The following is a 12,968-nucleotide window of genomic DNA, read 5'->3' on the forward strand; positions in this document are numbered from 1 at the left end:
TCACACATCATTTCCTTTAAATATAGCAATTTAAACATTAAACAAATCAAAAGTTGATTATTTATATTGAGTGAAAAGTGATTAAAGGAGACAACAATTCTCAATTAAGTCTTCATTTATTTTTTTTTAAAAAAAATTATTTAAAATAAATTTAGAAGTTAAATTAACTTTGTGGTATTTTTGTAATTAGCCTTTTAAAAACAGATTTTGAATCCTAAAATCTAGACAAACTTACTTTTTCAATTTTTTTTAATAAAATATATTATTATATAACTTCTTCAAAATATGTTTATCCAACGTATTTTAAGTAGTCTATATGTATATATATATATTTTGGTTATTTAAATTTTAAATTTGTTTTAACTGCAACAAAAGGACCATTAAACAATAGAAGTTGGTAGAGGTTAGAGGGTATAAATGACTTTAGTCCGTCAAACATATAAAGATGCTGAAAATATAAAAGTGGGAAAAGTAAAAAGGTATTAAAGGGAATTCGAGGAAGATTTGAGTGAGAAAAAATGAAGAGAAACGAGGAAGAAGAAGAAGAGGAGGAGGAGTTCGAAGAAGAAGAGATGAATAGAGGTGGTAAGAGCGAAGTAAGGAAGACGTTGGGAGTTTTGATATGTTGTACCTTAGTGTACTACCACTGTGCCTACCGAAATTCAAGTCTTCTTTCTTTACTCTCAGACGTTCTCATCGTTCTCCTCTGTTCTCTCGCCATTCTCGGCCTTCTCTTCCGCCAAATGAACATCTCGTAAGCACCCTTTTCAAATTCTCTCTCCCTATATCCGATTTTTAATAATTCAGTGTCAGAATTGACCTATGTATTGGGTTTGTTTTAAATTTATTGTCTTTGGGCTTATCTAATTGTTGGTGAATGTTATGTTACTTGTGAATCCCAGTGGTAACGGTCCTAATTGAGTCCCACATGCTAAAGAACGGGTTTGTCATGTGGGTTTAAAACCACGTTTTTAGGGTGTGTTCTACACGTGTGGTTACAATCCGGTTTGTTAGGGTGTGTTCTATCTATGTGTGGCTGTTACAATTGGTATCAAGAGGACCACCCTCTGGGAAATCCTCGTGGTGGCACCTTCCTGGGTTGCCTCATCCCCTGGAGGTATAAAGTAAGTCCTTCCAGCTGGGTATATCGAGCTGCCCTGGATGTCAGTTCCAGGGGGTGGATTGTAACAATCCTAATTGAGTCCCACATCGCTAAAGAATGGGCTTGGCCTGTTGGTTAATTACCACATGGGCACCCTCCCCTTTCAAGCCGGTTTTTAAAAGTGATTTCTAACCATTTGGTTAAGTCCTTGCAGCCGGGTATATCGAGCTGCCTTGGATGTCAGTTCCAAGGGGTGGATTGTAACAGTCCTAATTGAATCCTACATTGCTAAACAATGGGCTTGACCACATGGGCACCCTCCCCTTTCAAGTCGGTTTTTAAAAGTGAGTTCTAACCATTCGGTTTAGTAATTTACAATGTGATATCATATACTGATATCCGTAACGTTAGTTGTTACACCAGAACAGTTACTTGGATCACAGTTAGTTAGTAATCTATTATGTGATATCATGTACTGATATCGGTAACATTTATTAAATTGTAAATGAAGTAATGCGACAATCCTGGCAGGTAACATTACTCGGATGGCCTCACAAGTTCGTAAAGAAATTTCAATATAGTTTTTTGTGTTATGATAATTTAGATGAATTGACCTAGGTATTGGCTTTCTTATAAATTTATTGTTTATGTGAATCCCAGTTCTGTTACCGTAATCAACAGTTTTTAGTAATATTGTGATATTGGTAACATTACTTTGTGAAAGTAAGATTATTCTACAGTGCTGGCAGATAAGGTTACGGGCCAACCTCACAAGTTTTAAACATAATGGAAAAGAATAAAAACCTCGCTTTTAGTATGCTAGAAATTTCTGGTAAATGAAATATTAATTGTAGCTCAACTTCATTTTAGTATCATACAAGGTGTTAATGTCAATTTCATGCTATAACTGGATATAGTAGCATTTACTACTTCTATGCTGTAAATGCCTGGTATTGTTAGTACATTTCTTTCTCTAGTTCTTTTTTCATGTCGAGTAAATAATGCGGGTTTGTATGGCTGCTGAGAAAGTATGTGAATTTTAAAGGGAATCATGATTTTAAATATTGTTTTCTGTTTATGGTATCAAGATATTGCAAGTCAAGAAATCTCGAGTATTCTGTCTACTCTTTGTTCTGTTTTTGCATATTCCGTGAAATTGCCTGTGCACAATTGTAATGTTTTGTATGTACTCAAATACTTAATAAAAACTGTGTTTCAACATTCATTGTTATTTTACAATCATGTGTAGTTGCTCCTTATATCATATCTTTATTAACAGAACAGTTGATACAGGTGTTCATTATGCTGTTTGTTTATGTAGAGTCTGGAATGTACATGGGTTCCATTTCAAAAATGAACTTCTAGTTTTATCATGACAAACCTGTTTTGTAGGGTACCAGTGGACCCACTTGAATGGCAGATCTCTCAGGACACTGCTAATAGCATTGTTGTGTGGTTTGCTAATACCGTAGGGGCAGCTGAGTCTGTTTTGAGGGTTGCTGCAACTGGGCATGACAAGAGACTGTTCTTTAAGGTACTTAAGTTTATATCTATTCAAAGATTAAGGTTCTGTGTACTCTCAAGATTTCAAACTTTCTACTTTTAGTTCTTTGAAATCTATTTGTACTGGAAAAAGAGCTCTGTCATTTATAATTTTAGTTATGACCTGAAGACAATAAGATATAATCTTTGTAAGGTATGCTAGAATGCATAAGTAAACAGCTAATATTACCAGAATTTCAGGACTTTTTAGGAGTCGAACACAAGACCTCTCTATCAAATAATCCCAAATGCTAAAGTCCAATATTGCGATTTAAGCTCCCAGAGTTACCTTTGCAGGTAAAGACTGTAGCTTGGGAAAAGGATAAATGCACCAAGATTGTAACTGCTTTGGCACATCAAATATAAAATTGGCATAACTAGAGAAGTATGTGAAGTTATATCCATGGATGACTAACTTTTGTTGCCTCTATTATTTTTATTTTTAGGTAGGCTTTTGAGTCTGTGTATTATGGTTTTTCTTTTCTATTGCTCTTTTATTCTCGTTTTACAGGTCTAGTTTAGGGTAGTCGTGTGTTTATATTGGGTTGTTGCTTGCCTCAAAAATGTTATTTGCAGATTTCAACAGAATCTTATGTTTTTTTAATAGTTTTGAAAATTTGAGTTCTATGTTTTCTATGGGTTCAGAAAATTGCAAAATCATAACTGCTTTTTTATTAGGAAAAGTTGCCATTCTCACTGCTTTGTATAAAGGCCTGAAGTTAAGATATCTAAGTTTTTTGAGTATTTGAGTCCCATAGTCGTATACATATTGTATGAAAATGATAAAATTTCTGATCTGAAAGTAAATATTCAACAGATAGTTTCATTGATTTGTTTTGGCCAAACCAATGAAGTTCAAAAAGTGACTAGCTGTCAGTTTTAAATTATTAGATTCAGCAGTAGATTCATATTCTAGAGAAATTTCATAAAGTTTTGATGGTCCTTTATGGACTTGGAGATTCATAGATTTGATGGTCACTTATTAAATTCTAAAATTGGTAAAGAGAAGATGAAAATGAAGGTCAATGAACTCACTAACAGAACGTGCCAATCAAACTCAAGAAAGTTGTTTTCTTCCACGTGCTGTTGGTATCACTAATAGTTAAGCATATATAATGGAAATGGTGATGGCAGACATGTAACAAAGTTTGAGAAATAATGAGCTCTTCACTGGCGAATGCAAGACTGAGTTTGTTGTCATCGATGCCAACTGATACTAATTAGGCTGTCTGGAACATACGAAAATAGTATTAGTTCATTGCTAAGTGCGAGTATCTGTCTATTCAGATCTACTTAAACTGCAATAAAAATTCAATTTGGAAATTTGATTTTTACATGTTATAATAATTTGAGGTTGTTGCTTCTATGTTTGGAACTTATAGTTGAAAGTACTTTAGTCACTTTTGATTCATGTTCAGTTAAATGATTGTGTGAAGTATCAGAAACAAAAGGTTCTATACATCATTAGAAGTGTATGCTTTTGATATGTTAATGGAGCGTTCCCGAGTAGACCGTTTTAGATCCTCCATTTTGCTCCAGATTTATTTACCTATGCTGAGATGCTCAACCTAATCAATAGCTTTTCATTATTCCAGTATTCTACCTATGCTATTTATTATTAAATGCTCCTTAGCAAATTGTATTTTGTTTGTAGTTTCCAGTCACTAAATGATACTTTTTCCATACTGGAATCAATTATCAAAATATATTGATGTTCTTTTGTTGCATAAGATGTTACCAAATGCAATTGAATGCTATGTATACTTTTTTATGTGATATCTCGAGACTGTTCTAATTGGGTTAAGTAATGATGGGGTTAAATCAAGATGTTCTAGTTGGGTGAATAATAATAGGGTTTAGTAGAGTGCATAGTAATTTCTTTAAGAAGCCACAGTTATTGTTTGGCTTAACCTTTGAATTGCTTTCCTTTCCTCAAGAGTCTTTTCGGGAAGAATCACTGTGTTTAGTAGGCCTATGTAATGGGGCAATCTAGGAACAATCCATCCAGGTAATTCTACATATGGTTTATGTTAGATTCTTATGGGACCTAGACAATGAGGGTGTAGGAAAAGTGAAATAAGGTAGCAAGTAGTGGATTGAGGGGATGTTGGCAGGAAACTTCCATGGGTTTAGGCTGGGACAGGTGGTGATTGGGGGTTGGGACAGCAAAGGAATTCAGTTAGGGAGAGAGAGAGAGTTGGAGGATAAAAAGAGAGGGAGAGAGCAGATTAGGGCAGAGAAGAATATAGGGAAATTTGAGAGGAGCTAGCCCTTGAAGTTAGCAATTAGGGAGGAGTTGGCCCTCGAAGTCCAGCACTATCTTTGTTTCTTTCGGCTGTTGTTGGATGGTGTTTTGGCTGTTTATCATCTTGTATTTCTTTTGCTGATTATTAATATATATATAAATAACATTTTCTGGATATTTGGTTGCTGGTTGTGATTATTATTCTAGGTTTAATTGGCTGATGTCTGTTAGTGTTTAAATGTTTGGTGAGTTTTTGGAAAGGTTCCTTCAGATTCCTAGGATAACGTTCCTGAAAAAGTAGAAAGACACATGAAGTCACAGTCCCCGTATTTGTCCTCAAATAGTCATTTACTGCCTATCTTGCCCTAAATTTATTTTTCTGTTTTGAACGATAATATCGAACATGATAAATTGCCATTTGATGATTAGAATGAATGGGAGGAATTAAGATGTAATTGAGTTGAGACAGACAAAATGATTTTTGGGTCAGTATTGTTATGTCTCTGAGGTATGTCAGGTTTTAGTTTCTTCTTCTAGTTACTATTTTTAAAGCTTTAGCGCAATAGCTTCATGATGGTTTTTTAAAATATTGGGAGCAAGAAATTCAAGGATCTTTAGAGGGTCCATCATAATTGCCCCGTATATTTTTTTCTTTGGTCTTTACAGTTTCCTTGAGTGTTCCTTAGCATTGGCAAATATCAGAATATTAATATAATATATATTTTTTTTCAGGTTGTTGTTTGTCTCTATATACTATCAGCCCTGGGACGACTGGTCTCTGGTGTTACAGTTGCTTATGCCGGTATGTATATCATTTTTCTTTTAGATACATCTAAGATTACTTGCAAGTTTTTCCCTTAATAATAGCCTCGATGAAGTTGCTTGCATGAATCACATATCTGTTTGATTGATTTGTTTTTTTCCTTTTTGTTCTTTTCTAAGAACTTTTTTGATATATTGATGATAATGTCATTTGTTTTGGCTATCCTAATCACTTAAGAATGACACAGAAATGCTTGATCTTTTGTCCTTCATGTTTGACGTAAGGGAAGAGTTCCATTTTGAATATCGAGACAGATTTTATGCACACTTTCTTTTGCACATCACTTTTTCACACTATTCTCCATCTAATTTAGTTGCATGGCTTACTTCTGCAATATGATTGTGGAAAATGATACACGTGTTGCCTGAAAACTGATAAGCCTTATTGTTTCCAAAAGTAGTAATTTCAACAAAAACATATGGAACTCCAATCTTTTCTGATGCTTTAAAGCACTCTTATTGTTCTGTCTAGTGCTTTTGTAATTAATACTCTCTGAAACAAGTAGTCATTACTAATGGAACGGAACTGAATTGCAATTATTATCTGGAGAAGTAGTCAACTTGATTAGGATCTTGTTTTTAAGTAAAAGAACATTTAAAGTATGAACTGAGATCACTTCTAGCATAAAATACTCGAGTGTTTCCGTTGTCTTAGCGTATGATTTTAAGTTGCCTTTGACCTTGTACTGAGTGATCATTTCTGATTGTTATCATGGACTATTATAGTCATGGCATACACAAATTTGGTTTTTGATTTCTCCTTCCTTGTCTTTCGCCGAAAACAGGATTATGCTTGTTCTGTCTTTACATGTTTGCTGAGAACTCACGATCCATCAGCTCATGTGTGTCTCGGTTTCTAAGGCGCAGAAATAGCACTGCTGCAGAAGTAGACAACATGTAGTTGCCAATTTTGTTTGTACAGTCAATTAAATACATTATCTTCTACGACTTGTTACGGAGAAATTTACGAATATTTTACCACAACAGTTAAAAACAAGATAAAAAATAACGTAGGACTAACCGATAAATAATCATCGTGTATGCTTGCTGCTTCTACTTCTGTAACTCTGGTGATTCTCTTGAAGTAATGAGAATTGAGGTTTGGAGAATGATCGAGGGTTCATAAAACATGTTAGAATAAGACTATAGTAGCCAAGTTCAGAAAAGTTGTATGGCAATATGCATATGGGAACTTGCGGTAAGGTCATTAGTGTTAATTTTGAAAGTTTGTAATTTACAGAGACATACTGTTTCTTAACCCGTAAAACTATGTAACTTCTCAAATTGATTTCATGGAAGCATTTAATGGAAGATTCAATGGTTTTGATCGATAAAACCGGGTCTTACCAAGAACTGCCAACCCGGGTTCAATCTTTTGAGATCCGAACCAAAATTTTACTTAGGAATGAAGAGCAATTATGGTACACAACCAATTCAAATTCACTATGTCAACAATAGATTGGCAGAAAAAGGAGAAAACTGTGAAAAGAATGAAATAAGAAAATAATGTCCATAATTATAATATTATTCTTCAAGAATAATTTTCCCAAGAAAAGTTTTTAACAAAAACTTTTTGTTCTAATTGTATTCTTTGCATTGTTCGAACCCGAGTTGTGTGAGACCCACTAAGGTGATTGGGTCGGTCTAATCGATGCCGGTGACGTAGTAATGAAAATATGTTATAAATCACAAATTAATCCTTTAAATTTTAGTATATTATAAAATTGCCGCGAAAATTAATTAACCCTGAAATTTTAATTTATTTCAAAAATGCCCCAGTCAATTAATCCCTAAATTTTAGAAACATTTTAAAAACACCCCCCAAAACTTACAAGTTAGTCCCTACAAGTTTGAAAATTATCAGAAACCCTAAAACCTAAACCGCACTGGATAGTCTGTCGGGTTCCAATCCAATAGGCTGGTCCGATCCGGGCTTTAAAACAGAGAGTCATTGTATAATTTGATCAAATATGTTACTTTTGAATATATGAAGATTATTACAACACTTTTTAAGAGAAATCTTTTTGACCTATTATAATGGCTATCATAATCTCAGAATAAGCCTTTAAAGATTCCAAAACCAATTAGAGGTGTGTGTAAAAGTGAGATCAATGAAAATCTTCTTACATAAAAACTTTTAAAGAGGGAGAATTTTATTGACCATCCTAAATTTTAAAAGATTCCCAAACCAATGAGTGCGTAGATAGACTATAAAATTTCCTTTCCCTCTATTTTTTGGGTCAAGAAAAGAGAAAAAGATGGGAATTCTCTTTTTTTTNTGGTACTTTTGAATATATGAAGATTATTACAACACTTTTTAAGAGAAATCTTTTTGACCTATTATAATGGCTATCATAATCTCAGAATAAGCCTTTAAAGATTCCAAAACCAATTAGAGGTGTGTGTAAAAGTGAGATCAATGAAAATCTTCTTACATAAAAACTTTTAAAGAGGGAGAATTTTATTGACCATCCTAAATTTTAAAAGATTCCCAAACCAATGAGTGCGTAGATAGACTATAAAATTTCCTTTCCCTCTATTTTTTGGGTCAAGAAAAGAGAAAAAGATGGGAATTCTCTTTTTTTTGTTTTTTTTGTTTTTTTTTTTTTTTGTTTTGTATTTAATCCCAGGCGACATACATTGCCAGTTAGATGGTCTAAGTCTAAAGTGCCTGTGAAAAGGAGGTGTCAGCAAGAAAGGACACTATAACTATGGGGAATCTGAATTCTCAAGTATTGAGATGACTCTTCAGAACTGGCTAGAGTTACAATGATAAGGATAAGCCTCTTATCCGAAAAGGCAAAAAGGGCTAGCGCTTGATATCATATTTATGTCATTCTCACCTTCGACACTATGGGCATTATGCATAAATACAAAAGCAATTAGTTTTCCTAACATTTTCAAGGCTCTGAAGAATAAATCAGGCACATAGGGGAAAAATTCTTTAAGTGATATAAGAAACCTGTCGATACAAATATCAAAATATTAATGGAATGCCAAAATTGGAAGCTGATCAAATATTTTGGTTAGGCATTGCAATGGGCTCTATGAAAAAAGCAGCCCTCAATCCTGCTTGACGCTGATTGATGTCAGATTGTCATTGGTATATTATCCACCGGCTTTACCCGCACACAAGCACCTTCCCCCTCTAAATTTTGAGAAAATACCCCAATCTTGGACTCGACTATGTAGTATGTACCTGTGGCCAGATTTTGCTAGATTTGTCATAGGAAAACTTTCTCAGAAAGCAATATGTCTTTCCAAGCTTCATAAAACATCCAGGTTATGCCAGACGATGGCATGACTTTTAAACAGCTTGCACCCCATCCCCTGTAAAGGCCCATCAAACCCTCCTCCCGAATAACTTCAGAAAGAGCCGCTGCCATGTGAGGTGGACATTTACCCTGCAAAGCTCCTACCATCAGCCGCTTTCTGGCAACCTCCAAAGGAAAGCTGATGGTGCTAGCTGTCAAACCTGACCAATTTAATACATGAGTAAAAACTCCAATTAGCTTAGGATGATAACATAATAATGACAACAATCATCATTTACCGTAGAGGCCAAACAAATGAATTCAGCTAGTCCATTGGACCTCAACAGTTTGCTTATTGAATGTTAGATCTCCCTGTTATTTTAAACAATGAAATATGCCAAACCAATGAAAATTACAACTTGCAACAGAACAATCTCGCAAAATTCTAACAAGTCTTTTGGCTCCCCATCAGGAAAAACCAAGATCAAATGGACAAGACAGGTACACGAGAATAAATTGATCTCATCAAATTTCCATAAAAAATCTCCTGAAGCATAAAAATTATTCTGATTCCCAATTGACTCCCCAATCCCACTAAAGTCAGGATCTATAATTTTGAAAACATGAATCAGAAAGAAAGGAAGAGGGAAACCATATAGTCAGGCCATATTAGATTAATGAAATTCTATGTAATGTTATTCAGAGAAACCAAAAGAAATTTTTCCCATAGGCCCAGAAGAACTAAGCCAAGTATCTCACCTGAAAGAGCTCCAAGAAGGAGCATCTCTCGCCGATTTAATGTTTTTTTCTTCTTTGATTGGCAGTACGAGTTCTTCATTGTCTCATACATGAAATAGTAACATGTACTGTATGGGAGCATCCCAATCAGCGTAGGTGAAAGACCAGCATAAAAAGCACCAACCCCACCATCCTTGTAAATCTTGCTGATTGCAACACTTAAAGTAGGATATATGTCACGACTCACAGTCAACCGATCCTGCAGTATATTTCAAGGAAAATAATCAGTTGCATAGCAAAAAATTTTACAAGAAGAGTCACCCAACAGTAAATTCAAAAAGAGAAAGAATTTACACGACAGTTTCATTAGGTTAAATTGTGTTTCAAATGTTTAAGACAGCCCATCAATATAGGTCATCACTCAACAATTTACCAAAGCAACATCCTCACAGGGTATGAAGTATCATATATATCACGGAACGTTCACAGAATCGCAGCAATTGGTTCCTTTATAGTTTATTAGAGTGGCAAAAACAAAAATACAATTACACTTCATTTTAAATCTTCTCTTTTTCATATAGCAAGACAATTTTCCATGATTGCAAATACCTTCAAAACTTCAAGAGGATGACACACAAGCGTACTAACAACTCCTGCAGCAGCACCAGCCACAGCAATCGGAGAAATCCAGTTGAGCGAAAAATTCAGAGTGACATGACCAATTTGCACCTTTGGGCATTCCTCTTTCCTCCATTTCTCTTGTGCTGATGTCATTACTCGCTTCACACACTCAAATGTTCCAAGCTCGATTGCCTGGGTAGGAACTATACGGAGCATATTGATTGCATTGCCAGCCCACAATCCTTGCCAACCCTGCTGTTCAATGATCTCAATGAAACTACCAGAAATATTTTTGGATCCAACACCAACCACCATCCTTGTCCTGCAAATCAAATTCTGCATCAGCATTATTTTTAAATTTTTCATAAAGTAGCCATCATATAAAAGTAATAATAAGGTAATGATCATTGAGACATATGTACATGAAAACAGAGTCATAAAATGCGACTAAGAATTCAATTATTAATGAACTGAAAAAGAAATAGAAAAAATAAGCTAAGCCAACCTGATGGTCTCAAGAGGAGCAAGAACAGCTTTAGTCATTGCCCCTGCTAGAGCACCACTGAGAAACTCTCCAACTTCTCTCGTCTTCACAACATCCTGAATACATTACCAACAACAGAAGGCACATTTCACCCATTCAAACACCAAAGATAGTGACTTATTGCAAATTTATTCGTTACATTGCCAAGATTAAAATGAGCCTATCAACCCATCTGGCTTACTTTGTTTTCAAGACCAAAAACATAACAGACAATCATTTACAGTAAAGGAAAAAAAATTATCATGGATTTCTAGAATACTAAAAAAATTGACTCTAGAATACATATAAAGAAATATGAAAATTTAAGGCACTGCCTTTTTTCAATCATTTCTTTCAATAACAACTCAAGGCCTACTTACCTTATTATCCTAGAAATTGAGGCACAAAAGTGTGATGTACTAATAAAATGATAAACAAATAAAAACAAATAGATCATCAACAAAGTCAATCAAGAAAGAGTTCATTAACAGCAATTACAGTAAAAAGTAAGAAAACAAAAAACATATTCTATCTCTTTCCACAAAAGAAAAAAGTATGGAAATACATCCACTTTAAAAAAACTATATAAGCCATTCCTCAAAGTTCAGGTTTAAATTAAACCATGTTACAAATAATAACAATAATAATCAGTTTTCAATTTTTAGTTCTCATCCAGAAAAGGTTCCTTTTCTTTCTGCCATTTACTCAGTTTTCTCGCCAACAAAACGGCAAAATTGAAAAAACATTAAAACTTCAAAAGAAAAAAAGAAAAAATGAAAAACAGTAATAAACTCAGATCTCAACAGATTAATTTTGAGAAAAAACTTTGCTGTCTCTTTTCACCATTAAACACCAAAAAAATAAGTACCCTTTTCCTTTCCCCCACTTTCTCAGCAACCAAACACCAATAACCAACCAACCCCACCAAACCAAAAAAAAAAAAAATCACCTGAATGGCAGTCCTGAAATCAGGAAGCTGAAACCGAAGCTCAAAAGGAGAGGGCACAACATCTTTCTCAAGCTCAAGCTCTTTAGGCAGCATCATTATACTATAAACGTCACCAAAAACCCCGGCTTTGTACTTCTTCTTCTCTGACTGAGTTTCAAAATCCATTTTTTATTATTCTCAGTGTTGTCAAAAACAAAACTTTCCTTGGTTATATAAATAAATAAACAAAACAAAAATCAAAAACATGTAAATTGACTTACTTGACGAGATGGGGATTTTTGGGGCATGGACAAAAGAGTGAGAGAGTGTGAGAGAGATATTTTTGTTGTTTAAAATAAAGTTTTGATTTTTATTTATATATGAATTTCTGGGTTAGGGTTGCTAAATTAGTAAATTTTGGGCGCTATTTTTGATGTCTTTGACGTTGCTGTTATTTGTCTGGGCCCGACCACGCTTTCTCTTTTTCTCGGTTTTTGCTCTGGCTGATACCCCATTTTCTATGAACTCAAAATCTCGAATAATATCATTTATTTATTTTGGAATAATTTTATACCTATCTATAGATTGATCCATTTATTTTATTTTCTTCTTTGAGATCGATTTAAATGAATTTCACTCAATTCTTTAACAAAATACCGAATACCCGTCTCAAGTGGATTTTTATAATTTTTTTAAAAAATATTTAATATTTTTTTATTTTTTAAACAAAACGAATAAATTTTATTGTAATTGATCTCTTAGAGAGAAAATGATGTAAATCTTTACTATCTTATGTTTGAATAAATTTCAAAATTTATTTAATATTTTTAAAAATTATCAAAAATATTAAAAAAGCATATAAAAAATTATAAATCATTTATAGGTATATATTTAAAAAATAACCTCGAATAATGATATATATAATATTTAATAGAAAAAAATTAAAAATAAACCTTTACTATCGTATATTTAATAAATTTTAAATTTTACTTAATATTTTTAAAATTATCAAAAATATTAAAAAAATATAGAAAATACAAAATTACTATATATATATAACCTCAAACAATGATATATTTAATAATTTTCGTAAATCGTTGGAGTGTTCAAAACTTAAGGATTGGAAAAATAAATCAACCCATTTAATTTTTTTTGGAAAAAAATTGTGAAAAACTTGTTCCATATAACATTTT

The 12,968-nt window shown here is 33.5% G+C and overlaps 2 protein-coding genes across 2 annotated transcripts; one reads left to right on the forward strand and one right to left on the reverse strand.

Moving 5' to 3' along the window:
- The first annotated feature begins 460 nt into the window (after positions 1-460).
- LOC116141878 (reticulon-like protein B22) lies at positions 461-7,017 on the forward strand. The gene is made up of 4 exons (XM_031427350.1): positions 461-754; positions 2,495-2,636; positions 5,622-5,691; positions 6,497-7,017. The coding sequence occupies exons 1-4, from the start codon at positions 519-521 to the stop codon at positions 6,610-6,612; spliced, it is 564 nt and encodes a 187-aa protein (XP_031283210.1). The 5' UTR covers positions 461-518; the 3' UTR covers positions 6,613-7,017.
- Positions 7,018-8,340: 1,323 nt separating this feature from the next.
- Positions 8,341-12,153, reverse strand: LOC116141890 (probable mitochondrial adenine nucleotide transporter BTL1). Its single transcript, XM_031427367.1, has 6 exons — positions 12,057-12,153; positions 11,797-11,943; positions 10,830-10,924; positions 10,313-10,646; positions 9,725-9,962; positions 8,341-9,186 (listed from the first exon to the last, which is right to left on the reverse strand). Exons 1-6 carry the CDS (start codon positions 12,081-12,083, stop codon positions 8,936-8,938), a joined length of 1,092 nt encoding a protein of 363 aa, XP_031283227.1. The 5' UTR covers positions 12,084-12,153; the 3' UTR covers positions 8,341-8,935.
- Between the last annotated feature and the right edge of the window lie 815 nt (positions 12,154-12,968).

This window comes from Pistacia vera, unplaced genomic scaffold (genome assembly GCF_008641045.1).
Source record: "Pistacia vera cultivar Batoury unplaced genomic scaffold, PisVer_v2 Contig400, whole genome shotgun sequence".
In the NCBI taxonomy this organism is placed as follows: Eukaryota; Viridiplantae; Streptophyta; class Magnoliopsida; order Sapindales; family Anacardiaceae; genus Pistacia; species Pistacia vera.